We start from the raw sequence: 26,744 nt of genomic DNA on the forward strand, positions 1-26,744 counted from the left end.
TAGTTTTGAAGTTAGACCGCCTGGCTGTGAGCCCCGGCAGATGCCAAAATGTGTTGCCTCTTGTACCATCAAGCATGGGGATTTTCTGCACACCTACGTGGTTAGGAGTGCATTTGCCTCAAGCCTATGTTAACTTGGTTTTTTTTTTTTTTGAAAAGTGAATTTTATTGAGTCGAAGCTAGATGCCATAATAAGTCTAGCACCCAGACCGGTAGAGGACTCCTCTTGACATAAGAAGCTAGCTTTAGAAAGGGTTAACCTACGATTTACAAAAGAAGCTGCTCAAGAAAACCTTTGGCAGCAATAACAAACCAAAAAGCCTCTGTCCACAGAAAGACAAACGGCCAGCAAAGGATCTTAAACCAGTAACAAAACACCCTGAATTTCAACAACTAGAACTCTTAAGTAGTCAGAGAGAAAATCAGCACCAAAACAAACACATGGGCCAATTTAAACAAGATCTCAAAAACATCAAGGAGTGGTAGACAGAGTTGCAACGCCTCCCTAGCCTTTTCATTATTCCTCTATTTCCCCAATTCTGGGAACCTTAAAGCCTAAACCCCATTTTACAATTTCTCCCCTGTTCTCCCTGTTCGATCCCCTGACTAGTATAATTTCTCGATTCAAAACAACACTGATTCAATCTGATGGGAGAATCAAAGTAAATATTTGACCTGTAAAAGTTTTTGATTTTCCATTGAAATTTTGGCGAAAACCTACGGAAGACCACTTAAATGTTGTCTGCTTGTTTGTGTAAAACGGGCCAATGTTACAAAAAATGGAACAATTCTCAAAACTGGAGATATTGTCTCAGTTAGCAGGAAAGGAAGATTAAAGGTGAGCTACCAATTCGATCCAATCCTACTGTCGGCAAAAGGGCCTCTACATTTTACTACAAGGAAGGGAAAGTCTACCGTTGAACTCACCCGAGCAGCTGCCCGTGGGTGAGTGGATGCAAAAGCAAAACAAAGATAATAAAAACCTTCTAATCATACATTAAACACTGAATGAAGTAGTTAACAACCTTAATTACTTCAAATCGTACAGCAAAGCTTAATTCCTTGTTTTGGTGGTAGAAAACCAACACCCTTTATTTTGAGAGTGTGAAATAGAACTTAACAATTACAATTTGAAAGAGTTCAACAAACAAAACGCTACTTGGTAAATAAAAAGGGATGGATTGAATCTAGAATTACCAAAGCATATAACATCAGAAAGCAAGATGTTTGAATTTCGATTCTACTTCAGCATTTGGGCCTGACTAAAACCTTCTTTCCCATTGTATGTATCTAGCAAAGAATGAAACCATATAAGTAATATTAGTATATGTTACACACAGAAAATAAAATGAAAAGAAAATAAGATGAAACTAGATTTTGCAATTGTATGATAAAGAAAGACTCACATCATGCTTTTAAAGACAGTTCATCAAACAGCTGGCACTTCCATACATTATCCCTGGAACTTGAGCAAAGGTAGAAGGACATTCTTAGCATTGGGGATGGTCCCACTCCATTGACTCCCAACATTCCTTTGGATGTATACAGATTTCTTCGAGAGAAGGAAGAGATGGTATAAGATTGTCAGTTTCAAGCACGGGAAGATGGAGAGGGATCCTCTTTAGCTTTGGGCAATTCCATATCTTAATCTTTTGGAGAGAATCACAAATCATTACTTCATTTGTTTCGCAAAAGCTCTTCAATTTTGGCAGCTCAACCAATTTCAATTCCTTTAATTTGGGAAGAGTAAATATGACATTGTTTTTGTACTCTTTCCTCCTTTCCCTGTTTTTGCACTCTTTCCTTCTTTCTCTGTTTTTGTACTCTTTCCTTCTTTCTCTGATGCTATTATTTCCTCCATTTCTTCACAGTATTCAACTTCAATCTCTGTCAAGTTGTGGAGATCTTGGAGAACCCACTTGGCTGAAAACAAATTCTTTAATTTTTCACACCCACATATATGAATTACTTTAAGATTGGAAAAAGTACCAGGCTCTGGTTGTATTGACTCTCCAACTATGACTTCCAAATTCATCAAACTTCTTAGTAGAAGAACCTCAAGTGTCTTGAATGATGCACACCAGGAGGAAAATATGGACTTCAACCCATTGCAATCATTAATTATACATTCTTTCAAACCAATTACATCTCCTAATCCAAAAATATGATTAAAACTTGGTCTGCCACATTTGAACTCATACAGATGTAGTCTTTGAATATCAGATGGAAGTATGATTGGATCTTCAATTTCCATATTAATTTGCCCTAGCTTAACAAATTTACTAAAATTTTGATCTTCAATCTTCTCCAAGAACTTCGAAAAGGCAGTAAGCGTACTAGGCGTTCTCTTGCCAATATCAGCTACTCGAACTTTCCCTCTTTCCAAAAATTGAATCCCCAAGTACTCATAGTCCCAGTTACCAATCAATTTGTGACTCAGCCAAGTAAGGTAGTTGTTAGGCCTTTTTCTTTGATGAGCATACATGCTTAAGTCATGCACGTCATTGAAGCAAACTACAATGACTTCCAACTTGTTCAATGTCTTCATCTCTTCCGCTCTTAATGATGCTGGGTGTATGATCAAGTGCTGAAGACGATATAATTTTGACAATATTCCATCCGGGATCCCGGGATCACTTTTAACTTAAAGGTAAATCCAAGATTGAGATATCTAAGATTTATCAACATTTCCAAACCTTGAGGTATTTTGCTGATTCCTGTCAATTCAAGATTCAATTTCTTCAAAGCTTGAAACTTAGATAGAGATGGCACATTCTCTAAATTGTGGCAGCTCTGAAGCAACAATGTTGCGAGATTCTCTAAATTGGAAATAGAATTGGGGATGTACCGAAGAAAGCCATTTGAAGAAAGATCAAGAATCTTAAGATTAGGCATGTTTCCAAAGAAAGATTCTTGAATTTCTATCAAAGAATTGCTTGAGAGTAACAAAGTTGCAAGCTTCTGACATTTTGGAGATTGCATATTTTGAGGAATTTTTTATATGCAATTCCACATCAAGGAAATCTTCTCCAAATCTTCACCCCACTCTTCCTCATCAGGTAGCTCTTCCAATTGCTTACCAGCTTTTACCAAAAATCTTTTTCTTGTGATATGTAACGCCATGTCTCTCACAACATCATGCATCTTTATGTGTGTACCCGCCCTGACCCTTTCCAACATACAATTTTCTTCAAGCTTCTGTAAAATAGAATGACCGCTATACTGCATTGCTTGTCTAGTTCCCAATTCATCTATGAGTCCTTCTTCCATCCAATATTCAACTATCTCCTCTTTTTTGATTTTATAATCTTCAGGAAATAATGCACAATATAGAAAACAATCTTGGTCTTTTTGTTCCAGACGATTGTAGCTAAATTTTAAACATGCAAACACCTTATCTTCCATACATTTGATATTTCTTATGTAACCTCTCAATTCTTCCAAAGCATTTTGCCACACAAGAGGATTCGATATTCCCCTCATACAGCCAGCTACTGTGACGATTGCAAGAGGAAGTCCATCACATTCCCTCACAACAAGTTTCATTATTGATTCTAAAGTTGGATTAAGCAACATGTCTTGTCCGACTTTGCTTAAGAATAATTGCATTGCCTCAACCGTAGAAAGACAGGGCACTTGGACTTGCTTACATCCCATTGATCGAACAACCTCTTCTGAGCGTGTTGTCAACACTAACTTGCATCCATTATCTATAGTTGGCTCAAGGATTCCAACTTCCTCAAGAAAGAAGCTGCTCCATACATCATCCAATATTAGCACATAGCTCCACTGTTTCCTCAATATTTCTGACAGCTCTCCAGCCCTGATAGTTGTATTTTTATCATCCGACAAGCTTTCTTTCAATTGGCTTGCAATGTCCTTTTGTAGCCTTCGAACACCCAAGTATTGGGATACAGTTGCCCAGATCAATTTCTTAAACTTATCTTCTTTCAACAACCTATTATGAATATGCTTCATAATGGTTGTTTTACCGATTCCTCCCATCCCACACACTCCAATCATTCTAACTTCATCCCCCATCAAATACTTATAAATTTCCCCTATTACATTAGTTTCACCTATTATTTCTGGTGTTGGTATTGGTATGGTAGAGGGGTCACTAACCACCAAGCTTCCGGAGAACCGACCTTCATCATGTACTTTCTTCAATGCTTGAGTGGTTTCATCAACAAGCTTCCCTAAGCAATAACGACAGAGATATTTCTCTTCCCTGACTTTATCCGCAACATGTTGAGCATGACCAAGTTTCTCCTTTACTTTCTCGAACCAACGTTCAACTTCAGGGTTTGGCTTTTTCCCAAAACGGCACTCGTCTTGCAATTGTTGATGAATATGCCTCTTGCGGTTATTCAAATCTGCTTGAACTTGATTGAAATCACCCACATATTCACTGAATTTTCTGTGGTATCTTAGACGCTTTCTAGCTGATGGACCAATTAACTTAATAAGCTCAATAATTGGTCCAATAACCAAGTCCATATTAAAGCTTGTCCCTGCACCAAATTGTGGTATTGATACGTTGAAGAATGATGCAGAGACATATTAAATTTATAAAGTAAAGGAATTAAAATAAATTATGCAGTACTAATGTAAAACAAATTCTGAGCATATTAACCCATTTGATATGAGAAAATACCTGTCCTGACTGACAGATGGTTATTGGTAGAGAAGATGCAGAGAACAAGGGGCCAGAAAGTAATATAACCAGCAAACTTCCTTGCTACTGTCCGCAGACTAGCTCTATGCTAAGAGAGATTTACATGAAGAAAGAAAGCAATGTTTTTAAGGTTAGAATTCTTTTCATGCCAATTGCTAATTGCTTAAATTATTTTGTGGAATTATAACACATTCTGAAAGGAAAAAGAAATTGAGAATCATGCCTTCGAAAACTAAAACCGTCCACTATGAATTTAATGTGTTACGATAATATTAAAAAAATTCTAATAAAACTTGATATTTATGAAATGAATTTTTTTGTAATGTTTTTTCAATTGATTTTTTTTTATATATTTTTATCTTCATATATATTACTGAAAACCTATAATTTCCCGGTCTTAATTTTTAATTAGATAAATTACATAGATAAAAGTATACATTAGAAAATCTTAGAAAGTGTGAGCTATTTCACATGAAAAATTAAATCTCAAGACGTCACAATTCAAATTATTAATGTTCAAAACTGAAACAATTTAAATAAAACCTTAATTTCATCCTTTTTTTTTTTAGAAAAAATTAATTGACTCAAAAATGTGCTTCTATACATTTTAAAGCCTCTTTATTATCATTTTCTTCTTAATTTCCTTTTTCTTGCTGGTTGATCTTAATTTTTCAAAAGAAAATTAAGAGAAGAGAAGGTGAAACAGGGAAAGAAACAGATAAAGAGGAAGGGGCAAAGGAAAGGGAAAAAAAAAACTAGGAGGAGCCTAAAACAATATCGTTTTAATGAATTTTTTTTTTTTGTTAAACTATAGTTTTATAGTTAATTTTCTAAATGGAGTTGGATTTAAGATTTTGGAATAAATATTAATTTTAATTTCATTGTTGTGAAATAGAATGTTTTATATGAAAATGATATTATTTTTTAGAGTTTTCTTTGTAATTTACCATTTTAATATTTGTTTTTTTTTTTTTACTAAGAAATTGAAGAATATCAGTTGGTTTTGTCCGTAATTATATCTTATACCAGAAATGAACCCAGTGTCCCTATGTCTCGGTTGCAAGGCATAGAACTTCACTTGGAAGGTTTAGATATTAGATTATGAATTATAAATCAATCAAAACATGGCATCCTAAAATATGGTGACAACATTAAAACTTTTTTGGAACAATGAAAATTTTGTGCATAATTTAGGAAATCAACTACAAAATCAGCATATGGAGCCTTGAGACCAATTATTATATATGCCAGTTTCAAAGCAATGAATGATTTTCTAAGTTGCTATTTGTTATTGAAAAAGCAATGAATTCTCTTGTTATAAAAATTAAAGTGCTAAAAAATTTCCAAACAAGAATGTGGCAATAGGAAGTAAAACATGTGTCCTTGATACAATTTGGAATTGGAAAGAATATGGCACAACAGAAAACATACCGGGCTTTGATTTCTCGTGTTTTTGGAATGACCCAAGAAGCTTGGGAAAAAGAAACAATGATTTCAGCTCTTTCCACCACAGAAGAAATTGTTGGTTTTTTTTTTTTATTATTGTTCAAAGATTTTGTGAAAACTCAGAGGATATGGCACTAGCTATAGGGAAGAAGTAATTAGAAATATCAGAATCAACCAAATTAAATATGTTCAATGTAGAAGAAATAGACTTGTATATCTGATGTAGCAAAGCTTGCTGGAGACATGATACTCAGCGGAAAAAGAAAGGTTTAATTACTTCAAGTAAAGGTGATGCTGAATGCCACTTCTCCATTACAAGATATGTATCAGATGCTAACCCTCCATGAGAAGAAAAGTTGCATCCAAGCAAAAGTTTATGCCATAGATAGAGAGCTCTATGTTCATTGAGCTTGTCTTGATTGACTGAAAGCAATGATTCCATTCGATTATTTTTGTATGCATGTCCAAAGTTATGGTGAGACTTGAACCTGAAACCTAAAGGTTTCGAGACTTCCTTCTTATCATTAAGACAATACTTCATTGGCTCTTACTGCATCTCTTAGATTGTAGCTCAAAGGAGCATGAATAAGTTAACTCTCAGTAACAAACGATATAAAGTAGGTAATTTCTAGTTATATGCCACTTACATTAAACTACATTTATTTCCAAGATTAAGCAACAGAGAACCGATCGATTGTAGCTGTGGTATTCAAACTTGTTGCATATAGAGGAAATCCCAAATCCTATAGGGGTGGAGCCTTGTGTAAAATTTTTAAAATCTTGTATATATTATATATATTGTTTTTTGTTTTACAAAATGTATATTTTTTTGTCTTAATGCCTCCTCAAAAAATTTTAACTTTTACTCTTCTATGTTTTTGACCTCTCAATAAAATTTAACTAACTCCGACCCTATATAGTCTTCAAGTTCATATAAACTACGAATAGTCGTCAACGATAGTGCCGGGTCTGGTAGCCTAGACTTGCAACCAAGAGAAGCATGCATTGAAGTAATTACATGATCAAGAAATCAACTAGGTGGCTTGGGAGTCGCTTGTGATTGTGCATTGGATCAAGAAACCCCTACATATATTTCATATTAACATTTTAATATTTAAAAAAATTATGTTCAAGACTCAATTTTATATATATATTATAATTTGTGATAGGCATCCACCCAAGAGCACACCTGGTTTGCTCATTAATCACCTAACCATATTTTTTAACTTTTTATTTATTTATATATTTTTCTTAAATTAGGGAGCAGATCCATGACAATAATACCCCATTAATCTTGTTTACAAACTCAAAATGTATAATATTATTATCAATATGTCCAATATACTTTGTTTTAACATGTAAAAGTAGAAGTTTAGTTTATAAATTAGTTATATTGTGTCACGACCCGAAACCCTCATCGAGCCCGTGACAACCGCCGCGACGTTTCGATAGGCACTCATTATCCCGAATGCCGATCGAAACCCCGTAAGGCTTAGCATCAGCTTCCGCATCTCCCCGGTGAGCGACAGTTATTAAATCTCACATTTCAAAAAAATCATAAGTCGTTTCCAAATCAAAACAATAAAATTTTTTTTTTTTTGCTCACGGGGGTATTTTCGTAATTTTTTTTCAAAAATACCGAAACCCGCCAAAAACATGGTGTAAAAGATAAATATGTTCATACATACTTTTAAATTAAATAACTGAAATATAAAATTACTTTTACAGTGACACGTGGGCCCCCAACTGACCAAGAAGGTGTAGGGCTACGAACCCTTACTTTCTAGGATACAACTCCGAGATTAATTCTCGTCTTAATCAACTATCAACAAACTGTCCTGAGCTTGAAAAATGGATAGGAAGAAGGGTGAGATTATGATTACATAATCCCAGTGAGTAAACAGACACTATTTAAACTATCTAAAGGCGAGTAAAGGGAGACAATTAAAAATAGTTCATTTCAGCAAATTTTTCACAACACGAATATTCATTTCAACCAAATAATCAATATGGCTCGTGAATTTCTCAAAACTTGGCTCCTGCCAAAATCATTCTCGCGGGTACCTTCGTTAAGGTATCCCATTGAGACCACCAAGGCTGTTAAATGTCCTATACTCATAAACATGTTTTCGCATCTGACACACAGCTGTTCCTTGGCGTTGGCTGAGTCTCACTCTCACGCAGTGGTTAACGTGAAGTGCACTCAAAAAGCCCACCTCAAGAGATACCCTACGCGCCTCTACAACCGAGGTGAGAATATAAAAGAGTTTACCGTGCCTCTCTAATAGACTGATCCACGGAACCCCCCACCACTACAGTAACTAATCTTTAATTCACCAATTGATCAAATCTCAATGGCATAGCATGGCAATTACATTACTAACCAATTTATCAAGGCAAAATAGACAGTTCATATTTTTCAACACAAGTATAAATTCAACCAATCATGCCAATTTATCACAAGCCATTTAATTCAAATCATAATTTTACAACACAAGTAGGCAACCTCCAATTACTCTATTTTCAAAACCAGTATTCGATTTTCTAGAAAATTTATAAAATCATTTTATAAAATCACAATTTCTCCTAAAACATAGCAATTTACCATTTAAACTCATTTTTCATAAAATCACACAATTGTATAAAACTACTCTAGATAATTAAGACGATAATAAGTTCACTCACAGTATTAGGAGTAGAAATACTCCTATTTTCAGTCCGCGGGTGCAATCCTTTACTCATATCCAATGGCTCACCACCTAGCCATAATCCATGACACATACTCCAATTAAATTGTGTCTAACAGTCATAAGCTATTTCAGGCTCGATATATATGCATGATATGAAATGAAAAATGCACGGGTAGCCATCTAGACTCAGTATTGGCCTAAGTCGATTTTTCATCCGATAAATTGGCCAATGCGTCCAATTTCACTCCAACTTGCTCCATTTCTTTTCCAATCCCTCAATTCACCAAGCACAACTAATTAACACACAATTAGGCAAAATTTATCTTCACTTTTCTTCTTGAAACTTTCGGCCAACAATGGTATACTAACTCCGTGATTTTTCCTACTTAATTTTCTCTCCATAATTCATTAATTCCTACACCAAAAACTATTATTTCTTAATCAAATCACCTAAAATAACATCCCATTCTTCCTCATTATTCACTTAGAGAATTCGGCTATTGATGGGTTCCAAACCTTTGGTGGTTTTCTTCACTTGTTTTTATACTACACATCATTAATCACCTAAAAACACTAACATACCTAAAAATCAAACCAATCCAAGATCATTCTCTCTCCATACCCATTTTGACCAGCCATGAATTCATCATGAAAACATGTAATTTAACCATGGAAATTAAGGAAAAATGCATGGGTAAGGTAAATCACTAGCAAAATCAAAGAAATTTTACCTTTACTTGATCAAATCTTTGAATTCCAACACTTTCTCTTTAATTTTTCCCACCTAGGGTTTGTTCTTCCTTGGTTTCTCTTCTCTTCTGGTTTGGCTGATCACTATGGGAGAAATTGGCTGATTTTTTGCCTTTTTATAAAGAAATAATAAAATAATAAAAAATATGACACATGGCATTTCCTTATTGGTTCAAATTTTAAATATTTGACTTTTAATTCTTTAATTCTCCACCACACATTTCTCATGTTTATCCATTTCCATGATAAATAAAATCCCTTGGTCTTGACAAGTGTTGGGGGTGAAAATTTACCGATTTACCCCCGGGATGACAAAATTACCATTTCGTCCCTATACTCCAAATTTTACCGGAATTAAAATTTTTCACTTCTAAACTTCAAATCATACTCCAATACTCAAATTATACTCCAAAAAGTCAAATGGGCCAAAACAATCTTTTCTTAAAATTTCCATTTTGTCCCCAAGTGGCAAATGATCATTTTGCCCCTAGATAGTGAAAATTTCGGTTTGACTCCAAATTGATCCTCGAACTCCGAATTACCATTTTGAGTCATCCCTGAACTGTGAAACTCTTAATTTCACCTTAAAATATTTATTTGAACTAGTTCGATGCTTAATCGACTTAATGGTACTATTATGGGTAATATCGTCTTTTAACGATTCCTCGAACTTCCTAAATATGCAAACATTCTATTGAGTATGTAAATGGCGTCGTAATTATTTTATAGAACAGGATTTGACATATTGAGTCACTAAATAAAAGTGTCAAAATGAATCCACTCAAAATCTTATCGACTCAATCTAAACTGATTTGAAAAATCACTCATTTGAATTTTGAACTCAATATTAAACTCAAAATAATTTGAACCCGAAATGTGAAATTAACATAAATAAGGATTCATTGCTATTTTGCTAACAACGTACGTATCTGTGCTTACTCAAATTAAAACAGTGATCCACCTTGATTTAAATAAATGAATTGATTAAATAAGTATACTCAACAAAAGGGCAAACTTCACATGCAACTTTAATTGCAGGTTAATACTAATCAAGTTTTATAAAGAAACCAAATCTTTGACTCCTCCCTTACCCAAATACGAGGCAAAAGGAAAAAGATATAAATTAAAAAAGAAAAAAAAGAGCCAAAAATAAACAATTAATATCTCATTAAGGGTCACACTATGGCTAAAACCAAATCTATATATACAACAACAGGAATTAAACAAAATTACAATAAAACAAATGAAAAGCGTTGATGATTGTTGAATATTAGAAGCACTTCGAAATTGACCTTTTCTTTTATTTTTACATAATCTATGTAACGTATATATATCCTCTCCTCATTATACTAAATATCAAATAATGAAGTGTTATTCATTATCAAAACACCCTAACATACGCTCTTTGAATCTCGTATTAGAAGCAACTTTGATAAATCCATGTTAATCTAAGCATAACCACAGCTTCCAAACTCACACTTAACTCCTGGCGTGCATTGGTTGTCACACTTGCCACAGTGATCAGCATTGTACATAACATCGGTGCATACTCCACCACAGCAACGCTGGCCAAATTTGCATCGATTGCCACATTGGCCACAGTTATTCCAATCGCCAAGAACGTTGCGACAATGTGTCTTGCAGCAATAGAGCAGGCTGGTACCATTGTTCGCAGAGATGCCATTGCATATGTTGCGATAAGAATTGGGATCGCAATGTGTACCTTTTCGAATTCTATCTTTCTTCAATGTATGTGACAGGAACCGGCTTTTTGATCGGAGGTTAGGGACGATAAGAGGTTGATCGAGCACGTAGTATTCTCCTCCATCATCTCCATCATCTTCGATTCTGAACGAGAAGGTTGCTTGAGTATGCAAAGATAGGAGGAGAGAAACAGTAAGGGAGAGAATGGCTGTGAGCTTGAGAATGGTGGTAGCCATTCTTCCAAATGGAGGTGAAGGTTTTGTACAAGAGTGTAAGCTAAGCTAAGAGGGTTATTTAAGCTGCCAGTTTGTGATAAATTATTCCATAATATAAGGGAAGGGAAATGCTGTCTTCACTAGATTTAAAGACAGGGCAATTTCTTGTTTAATCAGTTAATTAAGTGCATAAAAATAATTGGTGATCTAGATTCTAGGTAGGACCAATATTAAATGTTTGACCGATAAAATGGGGAAAATTTGGCCTTAATAAATGTTCTTTGTATTGATCAAATAGTAATATTGCTCTGCATCCAACAGGTCCTAATTAAATAGCCTACGTGCACATAATTATGAAAGTAAACATTATAGTTCAAAGTTTTGAATTAATCAGACACAACTTTAGCATCCAAAAATACCTTTCAAATGGGGTTTTTTTTATCAAAAAGAAATGTAACATCTAATTTCCCTTGACATTATTATAAAAAATAAAATATAAATTTTTCCGACGAAATTGATTCCGTTGGTAAAACATTGTAATTTTGGAATGTCAGAAATAAATTAAAAACATTTATATATATGGTAGACCTCCTATCAAATATATTTTAATCACATTTGTTTATCGTATCATGTGATAAGTGTTCACATTAATCATACACATGTATTCCATCATGCAACAAAGGGTAGAGCAAATAATTGTAGTTAAAGTGTTGACATTACATGATGCCCACATCAAGTGGGGAATGAAGAAATGGTAAGAATTTGTGAAGTAGGGGACTCTATAATCTTTGAGGATTGAGATATACGAAAGGGTACATTTCAAATTGAAAAAACAAAGAAGGAAAGGGTTTTTTAATGCTGAAATTTAGCAAAAAGCAGGCAGCCTTTGATCTAATGGAAAGGTGTGAAGAGTCAAAGCTTAAAGCAGGCAAGAATTGCTGGAGACATGGGAGTTGTAACACGTGCAGCTGATCCTCTTTTCCGCCATGAAATGCGTGCAAAACTCACAATCACTCTTTCACCAGGCATTGAATCTCATGGGCGGGCTGGCTTTCCCTCATCGTGAATGAATGTCAAACCCCCATCAGGAAAGTCTTCCAAAAACAAATCACGACCGCACCTAATGAGTACCAATTTTTGTGGGTTGAGGAATCGGTTGACTCTTTGTCATATCAGTTGCTAATCCACACACAGAGAGACACCTGGACTTCTATTTTGGGGTTTACAGTTCACTTTCATACGTTGCCTTGTTCTCTTTCACGTGCTTGGCTTTTCAAATTTTTTCTCTAACTTGATGGAAAAATCAATGAAATGAGATTTTGCTACCTGTGACATGTTAGCATTGACCATGCCATAAATTCATGGGTTTTGTTGTTGCTAGTTTCGTAAAGGCATATTGTTCTGAAAAGTCACTGTATTATTTTAAAAAATTTAAATTATTTTTTATTTTTTATTACATTTAATTAAATTTTTATATTTTTATTTCGAATTAAATAAGTTTTTATAATTCATAATTAATTAATTATCATTGATCAAAATATCACTTATTATTTTATACACATATAACGTTGACGTAAAACGTAAAAAATATTATATAGTTTTATCATTATATCATATCATCATCTGTTATGATATATTAATATATTACGTCAGTACCACGTGATATAAAATATAATAAGTGATATTTTAATTGATGATAGTTATAAAGGCTTTTTTGATACAAAACAAAAATACAAAGTCTTGATTGAACGTAATAGAAAAATATGGGTTCATTTGAACTTTTTTAAATAATTTAAGAGTTTTTTTTAAAAATATTATGTCTTTCATCAAGCATGTTGATTTTCTCTATAATTACTTCAATTACAGATATATAGGAAGACAGTGAGGTAGCTATACTTTTTATTACGTTCAGTCAACTCATATACTTTTATTTTGAAATAAATAAACTCTTATAACTAACGGATTTATTACTATTTTTTAAAACATCACTAATTTTTTTATGTTACATGATATTAACGTGACATACAGACTTAACATAGTGAATGGTAACGTGACCACATAACATTTGAATGTTTGCATCAACACCATATCAATGTTACGTGAGTATAAAATAATAAATTGTGTTTCACTAATGGCAATTACTCAAATATTAATCATAAGAATCTATTTGTTTCAAAATAAAAGAACCTAAGTTTGATTGAATCTAATAAAAAGAATAAGAATTTACTTATATTTTTTAAAATAATATAAGAAGTTTTGAAAACGTTAAACCAAAAAAGGACTAATAAGTTATCTTCTTTCATTTTATCAAATGTCTACAATTCCGACTTAAGAATATTTTTTAATTTTTTTACATTAAACATTACTAAATATTAAAATATAAGAAAATTAAATTTCCAAAATAAGAAAAAACTAAAACCAAAAAAAATTTCTTAAACATACCGAAAGGTGAATATTCAATTTTTAAATGAAAAGAAACAAATTATTGGTATATTATCAAAAACCTTTTACAAAATACAAAATAAAAAATAACTCATAATGTCACAAAACCTGATCCATGTTAAGCCCAAGGCCAAACTTAATGGGCCATTCAAGACCATTACCACCCAGTACAAAATCCAACCCAAGCCCATCCATATCCCTCTACAATGCTTTAACGTACATATTCCATCAAAATTTTAAATTCAAATTCCGAGCGCCTTGTCTTTGTTTTTCCAATTCCTCTTCTTCTCTTTTCTCTCTTCGATGGCGACCCCGACTGCAACAAAAACCCCAGCAGACAAATCCAAAAGATCCCAACCCCACCACCATTCACATGACTCTTCCTCCTCCTCCTCCTCCTCTCTCTCCCGTTTCGAGGCCTACAACCGCCTTCAAGCCGCGGCGGTGGCCTTCGGGGAGAAGCTTCCGATCCCGGAGATTGTAGCTCTCGGTGGTCAATCCGATGGAAAAAGCTCTCTCCTTGAAGCTTTGCTTGGGTTTCGTTTCAATGTGCGCGAAGTCGAGATGGGTACTCGTCGTCCTCTCATTTTGCAGATGGTTCATGACCCTTCTGCCCATGAGCCTCGTTGTCGCTTCCAGGTAGTTTTTTCTTTTTTCCATTTTGTTTAATTTATAGGAATTGAATAGTTGAATTTTGGATGGAATAAGTGCAAATTGGATAATAAAAAGAAATACTATGAATTTGGAGGATTAATAATTGCAAATGCAAGCATTTCTTTAAAATGGAATGTAGACAGAATTCGTTTGTTAAAATTGGTGTTGAGTTTTCAATCAATTACGATTTTGCTTTTACATTATAACAATCTTGTAGAAAGCAAAGAGCAAGTAGTGAAAATAACAACCAACAGAGCCTTTCTGAAGAATGTAGCCATTTACCAAGGATTTCTAATGTTTTGGATGTGAAGAATCTTGATTTATTACTGTAATTATTTTGCTAGCAAAAAGTTTTTCTCTTTAGCATCTGGGTGTTTTTCATTGAATAAATGCTCCATTTCTGCAGTTTGATATTTTTGCCTTGTTTTCTCTTTCTCTTTCTATTTTTCATTGATACTTGAAGTTGACAACTGAAAACAGGAAGAAGATTCTGAGGAGTATGGAAGCCCAGTTGTTTCAGCATCAACAATTGCAGATATCATTAAGTCAAGAACTGAGGCACTGTTGAAAAAGACCAAAACTTCAGTTTCTCCTAAGCCAATTGTAATGAGAGCTGAATTTGCACATTGTCCGAACCTCACCATCATCGATACCCCAGGATTTGTTTTAAAGGTAGATTGTCAATTCATTTGAAAAACTATTAAAATTAGATTGTTTGAAATTTTGTAATATAAGAATTTTAGTTATGAATTAAAATGTCTGGTTGAAAACATTTTGGCAGGCAAAGAAGGGAGAACCAGATAACACGCCTGAGGAAATTCTTTCCATGGTGAAGTCACTAGCTAGTCCTCCTCATCGTATTCTGTTGTTCCTTCAGCAGAGTAGTGTGGAATGGTGCTCATCATTGTGGTTGGATGCCATTCGTGAAATTGATCCAACCTTTAGAAGAACAGTAATTGTGGTCTCCAAGTTTGATAACAGACTAAAGGTACAGATTTCTTGCTTTCCTTTTTGGCTTTTTCATCCATGAGATGTAACCTTGAGCTGGCCATGCACACACACACACACTGATACTACATTTACATATTACCTAAAACTTATTGGATTGACTGATTGAGATATGCAGTACAACTTGGAAGTTAGACATGCTTGAAAAAAATAAGCATTGCTTGTTGCTTGATATAATACGACTCTGTGTTGGTAATTTAAATCTGTATCTGAAATTGCGGAATTTAATTGTGATATAATTCAATAAACACAGGAGTTTAGTGACAGATGGGAAGTGGATCGTTATTTGAGTGCAAGTGGATATCTTGGAGACAATACTAGGCCATTTTTTGTAGCGTTGCCAAAGGACAGGAACACAATCTCAAATGATGAATTCCGAAGGCAAATATCCCAAGTGGATGCTGAAGTTTTACGTCATCTGAATGATGGAATCAAGGGAGGTTATGATGAAGAAAAGTTCAGGCCCTATATTGGTTTTTCTTCTTTGAGGGAGTATTTAGAATCAGAACTTCAGAAGAGGTACAAAGAAGCTGCTCCAGCAACTCTGGCATTGCTTGAGCAGCGCTGCAGTGAAGTCAACATTGAGCTGGCAAGAATGGACTCCAAAATACAAGCCACTTCTGATGTTGCCCATCTTCGAAGATCAGCTATGATGCATGCGGCTTCTATCAGCAATCACGTGGTTAGACATCCCTCTGAAACGTTTTTCATTTGGTGCAGATAAACAGTGTCATAAGATATTTTAGCCACTTGAGAAAATCATTTGCACTTCTTGTAATTAATTATCATTTTGCAATTGGACCACTTACATTATTGGTCCAACTTCAGGTAGAATCAGATTTCCCTGTTTGTTCTTCAGCTAAGGTTAATATGTAGCAGTTTCTCAACCTGAGTCATCATGCGAGATTTGGGTTGTTAGAATTTAACTGTTGCTTTTGTCATAAAGCCTGTGGTTTCAACTAACAAGAAACTCATCCTACTTTGCTGCTTAAGGGAGTTTTGATTGATGGAGCAGCAGATCCTGCCCCAGAGCAGTGGGGGAAAACAACAGAGGAGGAAAGATCAGAGAGTGGGATTGGGAGTTGGCCAGGTGTTACTGTTGATATAAAACCTGCCAACGCTATTCTTCGTCTTTACGGCGGAGCTGCTTTTGAAAGAGTAATGCATGAATTTCGCTGTGCTGCATATTCCATTGAATGTCCCCCGGTATCACGAGAGAAGGTAGGTATTTCACAATTTGAAATTTACCCCAGGATATGATGTTTGAGCATTTGGGTTTGATAACCGATGAACTGGTAAATAGTTTTATTTTCCTGAAACAGGTTGCAAATATCTTACTTGCACATGCTGGCCGAGGCGGGGGTAGAGGAGTTACGGAGGCTGCTGCAGAAATTGCACGCACAGCTGCACGATCATGGCTTGCTCCTCTTCTTGATACTGCTTGTGATCGGCTTGCCTTTGTTTTAGGCAATCTTTTTGACATTGCTCTAGAGAGGAACATCAGCCGGGAATCAGAATGTAAGAAGCACTTGAAGTTTCCTTTTTTAATAATGGTTGTTGATAGCCATTTTCCCTTCATTTAGAGAATTTTATAGCCATCATTTTTGGAGAGTAATTATCCTCCAAAAGATGGTATTTACTGACACGAAAGAAAATGTATTAGTTATCCCACTCCTATGAACAAGTGCATGGTATGCATGGAGCATTTTATCCCTTACCCAACTCCTTTATGATTTCCTTATAACGTAAGGTTATTGTGTCTCCTTAAAGAGTATAAGCTCTCAAATTTAGACATCAGATGTTTTTGGGGTGTATTTTCATTCTAGACCAAATCACATTAGATATTTAGCCATCATAATTTTTTCTGTGGTCTTAATACATCTCATTAAGGAAAAGGCAATGGGAGAAAACTGATGACATTTGTTCAATAAATCTATGATCAATCTGTAACATCTGCCTGTTCTTTGGTCTTTGTGGATTTTGGAATGTTGATTGTTCCAAATTGATTGGTGAACTATGCCTTAATTAATCATTTACCCTATTTCTTTTGACTGCACAGATGGGAGGAAAACTGGAAACATGGATGGTTATGTTGGGTTTCATGCTGCCTTAAGGCATGCATACAATCGCTTTATAAAGGATTTGGCCAAACAGTGCAAGCAACTAGTTCGACATCATCTTGATTCAGTTACAAGCCCATATTCTCAGGTTTGTTATGAGAATGACTTTCAAGGAGGCTTTAGCTCAAGTGCAACCTCATATTACAAACATAACCAAGCTTCAGCTGCTTCCTTTTGCCTCGAGTTGTCTGATGGTGGGCAAGAATCCTGTGATGCGACAATGAAAGATCAGGAGAACATAAATCCTGGGAAGAATGTACAGCAAACTACTCCAGGAAAGGGCACAGAAGCCAGAGAAGCTCTCCGAGAATGCCAACTGACTGTGCCTGAGACCCCATCTCCTGACCAGCCATGTGAAGTGGTCTATGCTGGAGTTAAGAAGGAGCTTGGAAATTGCATTGAAGTTGGACCTAGAAAACGTATAGCAAGAATGACAGGCAACAGAAATACTGAACAATTGAAAGTTCATAATGGCGGTAGTCTTTTATTTGGTAATGGTGATAGTGGCTCAAGATCAAGTTCAGCTTACTCTGAAATCTGCTCATCAGCAGCACAACATTTTGCACGGATACGTGAAGTTCTTGTTGAGCGCGGTGTGACATCAACATTGAACTCTGGATTTTTGACCCCATGGTAAGTTCTTCAATTTCTACTTTTTATCATTATTCATGTAGGTAGTACATATATACCTTAAGCTGAAAAGGATAAAGGGTTGGTGGTTTCCTGACAACAGTAAAGCACCATAAGGACCAGATTAATGTCAGATCCAACCAACTTTTGCATGAAACTTATATTTTAACTGCATATAACTTTATAAATGATTTCCAATATTTCATAACAATAATATGTTGGTATAATGGTCAAGTAAGTAGGCATTCAAACTTTCTTGTTCATTTTTCAATTTATCTAGGAAGTGAGTACCCTCATATCGTATTATTCACTTCACTAAGGAACTAATAAAGTTTGTTTATTCTTTGCTTTATTTGGATAGTCGTGATAGGCTTGTGGTGGCACTTGGCTTGGATCTCTTTGCAGTGAATGATGACAAGTTCATGGACATGTTTGTTGCTCCTGGCGCCATTGATGTGCTGCAGAACGAACGACAATCTCTTCAAAAGCGCCAGAAGATACTCCAATCTTGCTTAAACGAATTCAAGAATGTTGCTCGATCACTTTGATGAGACACTAAAACATCTCCATGAAAACTGTGACCAGTCCAATCCAAAATGGTGTTCCAAGCAAAGGGTTTTCACATCTAGTGAACACCAAGAAAAGCCCTCCTTTCATGTATTTTCTCTTTAGTGCTGTTTGATAATATAGCAACCATTTTTGTTTACAGCGGTTGTCTATTATTCTAATTTGTCATGAACACACCTTGCTCTTATGATTCCTTCAATGATGAATTGGTAACTAGGTACTAAAACCAATGAATACTGTTACTACAAATGAAATGCATTTGAGTGATAGAACACAATTTTGTATGTTCTTAAACACTTTTTAACCCTTTTCCCCCAATACAATAGGACCTGGGTCAGTAGCTGGCTGCCACTAAGCATATACAGCCCTGCTAAGGGGAAGGTACATGGCCATGGGCCATGGGCCATGGTTTACTGAGTGGATAAAATGAGCAGTTAGGACAAGAAATATCAACTATCTAAAGAAACTTTAGCATAAAAGGTTCTTTGCTTTTCTATAAAGATTCTTCATTAGGATCCTTTAACCAAGCTTGCATGAACTCTTTGGATTTATGTACCATAAAAAGTGCAAAATTTCAGAAGAAGATAGTGAGGATAAGGTATGTCGTATTTCATAATAATCATACGTCAAGAAGAAACCAACAAAGAAGCTGTTAATAAGACTTGAATTCAGAATCCCTTAGTCTCAAATCAAAAATTATATATAAGAAAGAGATTTGATGAGTTTTGGATATATACGTAAAGTTTTCCTTTACTTAACAGACATGTTTTTTAGATTAAAAATATATACACATGAAAAATAGTATTAGAACATACTCAATTTCTCATTAACATTAAATCTCTCATGAGAGATAATAGGATCAAGTTAGATTCGAATTAAAATGAGTAACGAGGACGTTGGAAAGATAGTAAGGTCAAGGTAGACCCGAACTAAAATGAGTAACAATAAAGTTACACAATTGAGTGAGATAAAATGTTACCGATTTCATATCAAAAATAAATGAAATAAATTTTAAACCATTTAATAACATTAAACTCAAATTTTAAATGTTCATTAAAAAAATGAACTAAGTTTGAAAATTGAACAGAGAATCAAAAAGTTGTAAAGTATAGCCCACTTAAAAATGGAATTTTCAAACAGTAGTGATGTCTTAGATGTTACTCATGATGAATGATGATTAAATTTTTTGACTTTAAAGAAAAACAGAAGAAGAACATAAAATTAAAGAAAGACAGCTATAGTGTCAGCACTGTGTCAAATATTCATGAACCTTGTAACATGGATTACAAGTGGTCCCCTCCCACTGTTGTCTCTAATGTCCCTAAGAGAAGAGACCTGTTCCAACAGGATAACATTTAGACAATTTCATAAGCAAGTTTACAACATTATCCCTACTCTCTAAACTGATAATCACTGCTCCCATATCATAAGATTTTGGATTAATTACAATAATCATATTGAAAATATAGTAAAAGAAAATATCATTTTTCGTCGTTAAAATTTGAGATTTCAATTTAAAAATCTGATACCTAATTCTCGAAATTAATAAATAAAATTGTTCAGAATAAAAATAAATTATTTTTGTATTTTGTTTCCATAAGCTTCATGCCTTTAACCCAAGATTTCTTTTTCTTTTTTGGTGTACTTCGTGCATTGCTGCAATCATCTAAACAGAAGAATTGGTTAGTGCTTTTGTCAGCTGAATTTGTTTTCTGAAAAGGGCTAAACAATATCTTCAAAAAAGGCCGGTTTGGTCCAAATTTTGACTTTAAAAATATTTATATGATTGAAACCCAACCTTTCTATTTCAATAAACAAGAAAGAGGAAAGAAATTTCCTTAAAAATATCAATCTTGTTTGCAAGTGAAAATAACTCATGTCCTTGTTGAATGAAAGATACTTGCCAACAATTGGGTGTAGCAAAGAAGTTTCTTTTGCTAATACTTGACTTCTATTTATGGATTGTGTGGAAAATTTTGGGTTACTTACCTCCCCACCCACTTTCCTAGTGCATATATTAGGTCAGCACAGACTAAGTTGAGTTTGAATGGAACTCCTAGATAAAGAAGTACTTCAAAGTAAACAACCGTGCATGTGTTCTTGTTTTGCCAATTGCCATTGACCAGCTGAAACTCAATTTGGCTGCATTATGGAAGCCTAGGGGCAACTCTAGGTACTTGAGCTAAACCAATTGTATCACAATTAGGATTCTATTCTAGAATAGACATATTCCAGTCGGTGGCATTGAATTCCAATAACCCAAAAGAAAAAAAAAAAGAAAAGGGAAACACTTCTCATTAAGTGAAGATAATTGTATAAATTCAATAATTCAGTGATACAAAAATTATTAAAGGTAATAATACCATAAAGATGTAATGCGACATGATTAACGATTAGATTATGTTTTAAATGTGATGTCTGTAAATACCCTTTAATGTGAAACTGCCTAACAATAAAAAGAGAAGAAATTTTAATTAAAGCTTATGGAAGATACAATGATGCAAATCATTAAGCAAGTGGAAATTTACTACTACTAAAAGAAACAAATGCTTTTGTTTTTCTTTCATTCCTTACTTTTCATTCTCTTTTTTTCTTAATATTTTCTTTTTTTTTCCTCTCTTTCTCTTTCTCAAGAACTGTTGATAACCCATTTTTGTCATGGTCGAGAGCAAACTCAAAGAAGGCAAAAAATAGTTGTAGGCAGTAGGACCATGCAGCTTTGACTTACAGCCACGTAAGTCATGGACAAATCCCCTTTCTCTATCTCTCAGTTTTCCGTTGTGTTTTCTTTCATCTCTTGTAATCAAGGAAGGGGAAGGAATGACACAAATGTCAAGGTCCCCCCTCCCTCCCTACCATTTCTCTTGTCAATCAAAATGTTTTATAGATCCAACCAAGACACACACCCACCAAGAAACTTTCTTCCTTTGTTCTCTTCAAACCCCATTTTCTATATATATTATCATCTTTCATTATCAGTATCATCATCCTTTGTAATTTTCACATAACAATAACTAATATTAAATTCTATCCTTGTTCAATGATTTCCATTGAACTCTCACACCCTTTACTTAGACTATAAATGGCATATCACTTTCTAGATGACCAAACTAAGCGGGTGCTTAATTATATATATTAAGGAAGTTAACTTCTTCATTTTATCCTTATTTTATATGGAATGGTGTATTCAATATTTAATATGATCCAAAATATTGAACTTTGACATTTCTTTTTTTATTATTATTAGAAATCATAAAAAATTTTAATTCTACTGAAGTCAAATGTCTTTTTCTTCTAAAGCTTCTTGTTCAAAAAAAAATTAAAAATATCTAAATTTGGACAACGAAGAATAATATTTTTGTAGAATATAAGTAGAATTACTGGGATTAGGTTAAAAAAATTAAAGGGGAGTTATCATATCATCAAGCACATATATACAAACCCTCCTTGTGATTCTGAAATTAAGTTTGAATTTAAAACTTATAAATTTTATATTGAAACTTTATTTAAAAAAAAAAAAACAAAGAAACCTTCTTTTGAAAAGAAAAAAAAAAAAAGAAACCCACAATTTAGATTACGACCCTTCATTCAAAAATATCTAAACAAGAAAAATATATGCCAAAATGTGACAAGAAAGTACAACTTTTTCCTAAATTCACAATTATTTAATTGCTAGGCACAGCCATGTCCTTATGTTATAATCAATTCAATGTCAACAACAATAATCAATTAATCAAAGCATATATAATACTTTAAAAAACTCTTGAACCGTTTATAAAAATTCAAATAAACTCTTTTATTAATTACATTTAATTAAATTTTTATATTTTTATTTTTCATCAAATAGATTTTTATACACATGGTGTTGATTTGGATATTAAAAATGTCATGTTATATCAATGTATCACGTTATTATTTAGTATGATATGTATTATATTATTAATTAATATAAAAACAAAGTGTGAAATACTTATGCAGGAATTAAAGTAGCCGGTTTCTTAGCTAAAAAACGAAAGGCTTGAGTTGAGTGTGAGGGTGAGAGACAAGTAGACCAAGTCTAGCGGTCCCAACAAAGTGCAAGCAAAATTAAATCAAAAGTAGGATTCCCAACCAAAACAAAAAGGTCGGTACTATTCCAACATATCAATCCGCAACCTAATTCACACCTATTTCTTACCCTTTTTTATGCATTCTAGTCAAGCCGGCCGAAGAAACCCCAACATTTTTTTTTAAAATTTCCCCTATTTTATTAAGTTTCCTATGCTTTACGACCTACGACTTATTCATAATTAATAATCAAATTTGATAATCAATCTTTTTTATTTAAGTCGCCTTTGTACATATATATGCTTCTTCCTGGAAATTTCAGTGAATTCAAGTCAACAGCTTATCGGCTCAAGGCTTAAATTATGCTGGGACAGGTTGATAATTGCTAGCTTTCTTGGAATTTTCCTTGGTTTGAATGTTGGATGAGTTGTTGGTTTGAGATTTATGAATTTGACTTGCTAAGTAATTACTACTGGTTTGATTTTTGGACCGAAGTTGGTCTTGTCCCTTTGCTGTAATTATCAACAAAGCCAGCTTTGAACTTGGATGGATATTATTTTGGATCGTAGCAAGTTTGTCAAAAAATGAAAAATAGTATGGCACGTAAACATGTTACGTTAATATAATATAATATAAAATAATAAATAATAATTAATATAATATAATATAAAATGATAAATAATGATTTAATTGAATGAAATTTAATTAAACGTAATAATTAATAAAGTCAGCTTTAAGATTATAAAATAATCTTCTTTGGATCATAATAAGTTTGTTGTTGAAAAACAAAGCAGCATGATATGTTAATAGTATATCAATATCGTGTGATATAAAATGATATATAACGTTTTGATTAATGAAATTTAATTAAATGTAATTAAAAAATAAAGATTTACTTGAATTTGTTTAAACAATTCAGATAATAAATTTCGAATACATTAACAAATTCTGGTAAAAAAAAAAAAAAACATTGGGCGTTGAGAGGGACAGAGAGAAAAAGGAACATGAAGTGTAGCTAGGTACCAACAAGATGACAAGTTTTTCTAGCCCTATATATACTTCAACTGCATTGACAAGGATTTGACACTGATAAAACTTTCTCAACGCTCAGAATAAGCAAAAACCAATCATTCTCATGCAATTATAACTTTCAATACATCTGGACTGAGTTGAAAGAAAGATCTCACAACTTAACAATTTTGCTTGGTGCTCATTGAAATCCATGTCATTTCATAAACCTACTAAGAGGACTTCTTTTCTTCTTTTTTTTTTTCTTTTCCTTAATGTTTCTCTTTGACTTTTAAGCTATGAAATAGTTTCGCAGACTGATTCTATGGACATATCATGGTTGGTTTCATCTATAACTTTATCTGCCCCTTTCTATGTTTATGTGATATATATCTGCTAATTTAAGTTAATTGATAAAAAGTAATATATGAAGGTTGATATTGTTGAATTTTTTATACGGATATCTAACTTAAAATTTAATATTCCTTTCCACTTGCAGGGACCTAACACGTGTCTGTCCGAATATTATGTTAAATTTTTAAGATGGGTATTTAATTTAAAATTAATCGACAATTAGTGAAGCAGCTTTCATTATAACAAGATAGTGAAAAATCTCAAATAGAAACTTAGGATGGATGGGAAGAATTTGCTGGATATGGTATGAAGGTGTGAGCATGATGCCCTAATGATATTATATGATGGAGGAGACCAACTTTTTTGAGGCTTGTTGCTTGTGCTTTAATTGAGGATTGTACTACTTTAAGCTAATTAATCCAACGCTTTCTTTTTTATATATATAAATGGGGTCTGTAAGGGCACTCCACAATATCCAGACAACAATGATTTTGGCTGTGAAAGAAAGAATGTGATCCCTTTTCAAGAAGAAAGAGGCAGTGGTACAATGGAACTTTGATCCCCCACCCTTCCTTTCCCCCTCTCCAGACAGATATATATATATATTTTCTTATCTTTCCCATTATAAATGAGAATTCGATTCTCTCTTCTCTTTCTTTTTTCATTTTATAATTTTTTTTTTAGAAAAATTATTTTATCCAGAGACTTTTCGCAAACGGGTTTAGAAAATTTCCTAAATTAACTCGCAAGGGATACTAAAAAATTGACACGTGTTTATTAATTAATTTAATTAATTAATAATTTTATATAAATAAACCTAGTATAACACTTCTATCCGTGTTATCAAAATCTAAAAACTCTATCGTGATAATGTTACTAACTATGTATGTATTTGATCGACATGTGAGATCTTATAAATCTACTTACGAAATTTAAGAACTCTATTATCGTAAAATAAAATAATAATTTTTTCTGCTAATTCAAGCAAGAGCCTCATGCTAACATGGATGCAACAATTTGGAAATTGGGATTCCATGATAAAAGTGAGAATCCGAACAGATTCATTCAGGGAAAGTTTAGTATTTTCAAGCCAAAAAAAAGTGATAAAAAAAAGTCTTTTTTTTTTTTTTTTTGAGTTTACAACATAGCACATTTTTCTTTTTTTATTTCAAAAGACAAGTGGTAGAAGTCATGAAATGATGTCACGAGAGAATTTTTAGTTTTGGTCCACTTTGTTACATGTCCCATCTCTTGGTTCTCTTGGTAAATTATGTTTCACCTTTCAAGCAAAAATGATAACAACAAATGTCATAAATTTTATATCAGTAAAAGATGAGATGAGTCTCGAATTTATAAATAAAGAATTTTTTTCACCTAATGAGTATATTTTTTTAATTAAAAATATAAACTCGTAACAAGTGATATCATATACTTTATGTAACTCTTCATTAATGTGAAATTTATCGTAAAAAGTACCAAAACCAAGGATCAAGGTAGGTATGTACTACTTCAAGGTTGGTCTTTGACATTAGTTCAAGATATATGCTTTTGATAATTGTGCATTGCAAGTTATTACAAAATATTGTGATGGGATTAAGAAACAAGAATTGATCCTATTCCCTCTCCCACTATACAAAGATCGTCTCTTCGTTCTTATGATGTGAATTTGTAATACATGCTCTTTTGATACTCTTGAGTATGGTTTGACTTTAAAAAAAAGATATTCGAATTTGAATTTTTGGATAGAAAACACCTCCGTTTATCGTTAAGTCAAAAATTGATAAGAATAATTTCAAGTGCTTTGAAATGATTATGTCAAATATTAACATTTACTTTGCAAAATATAAAAGTAGTAACACCTTTTGTTGTTCTTCATATAACCTTTCCATGTTGAAATTTGGGTTCACTAAGGGCATAATGTTAGCAAATAAAGGAAGAGGGAAACTCATGAAGGAAGGCCCTAAACTCACATTTTGACAGAATCAATCATAAAAAAGGAGCCACATCCACTAAAAAGGATGTTGAATTTATATTGGGGAGTGTAATACACGCGCCTCAAGTGCCAAGAACTACAAAATTTGTTCTTCCTGGTGGTGGTGGTGGTGGTGGTGTGGTGTTCTATCAAAAATGTTCCCATCATCTTCAATCCCATCAACACTTACTATGTAGTTCAGGGCTCTGAAGTCAATGCCCAATGCTTTCTATATTTATAGATTTATTAATCTATTTTTATATCTAAAAAACTATAATTTTTACATATTTTTCATATCTTTTCCAATACTTTGCCACAGGTGGCATAGATGCTAATGGCCAAAAGAAATTCCATGTTCAACCAATACCCTTTCATCTTTATATAATCCCAAAACCCAATTGGGTATTTTTTTTCTTTTTTTTTAATATTAAACTAAGCTAAATTCAGTAACCCCAAATGA

At 33.5% G+C, this 26,744-nt stretch overlaps 2 protein-coding genes and 1 pseudogene across 2 annotated transcripts; 1 reads left to right on the top strand and 2 right to left on the bottom strand.

Moving 5' to 3' along the window:
• Positions 1–1,411: 1,411 nt before the first annotated feature.
• Positions 1,412–4,499, bottom strand: LOC108662731 (putative disease resistance protein At1g61300; annotated as a pseudogene).
• A 6,408-nt stretch (positions 4,500–10,907) lies between these two features.
• Positions 10,908–11,576, bottom strand: GRI (Stigma-specific Stig1 family protein). The gene has a single exon (XM_007021442.3). The coding sequence runs from the start codon at positions 11,501–11,503 to the stop codon at positions 11,012–11,014; it is 492 nt and encodes a 163-aa protein (XP_007021504.3). The 5' UTR covers positions 11,504–11,576; the 3' UTR covers positions 10,908–11,011.
• A 2,615-nt stretch (positions 11,577–14,191) lies between these two features.
• Positions 14,192–19,180, top strand: DRP5A (Dynamin related protein 5A). The gene is made up of 8 exons (XM_007021443.3): positions 14,192–14,563; positions 15,059–15,250; positions 15,360–15,566; positions 15,840–16,268; positions 16,580–16,807; positions 16,909–17,104; positions 17,646–18,339; positions 18,698–19,180. Exons 1-8 carry the CDS (start codon positions 14,228–14,230, stop codon positions 18,882–18,884), a joined length of 2,469 nt encoding a protein of 822 aa, XP_007021505.3. The 5' UTR covers positions 14,192–14,227; the 3' UTR covers positions 18,885–19,180.
• The last annotated feature ends 7,564 nt before the right edge of the window (positions 19,181–26,744 follow it).

Source organism: Theobroma cacao, chromosome 7 (genome assembly GCF_053813885.1).
Source record: "Theobroma cacao isolate CCN51 chromosome 7, ASM5381388v1, whole genome shotgun sequence".
NCBI classification, from domain to species: Eukaryota; Viridiplantae; Streptophyta; class Magnoliopsida; order Malvales; family Malvaceae; genus Theobroma; species Theobroma cacao.

Bases quoted from the DNA above. Each gene is read 5' to 3' on its own strand.
- GRI (XM_007021442.3), bottom strand. From the start codon at position 11,503: ATGGCTACCACCATTCTCAAGCTCACAGCCATTCTCTCCCTTACTGTT.
- DRP5A (XM_007021443.3), top strand. From the start codon at position 14,228: ATGGCGACCCCGACTGCAACAAAAACCCCAGCAGACAAATCCAAAAGA. The intron at 14,564-15,058 runs GTAGTTTTTTCT...AACTGAAAACAG, and splicing joins AGCCTCGTTGTCGCTTCCAG to GAAGAAGATTCTGAGGAGTA. The intron at 15,251-15,359 runs GTAGATTGTCAA...ACATTTTGGCAG, and splicing joins CCCCAGGATTTGTTTTAAAG to GCAAAGAAGGGAGAACCAGA.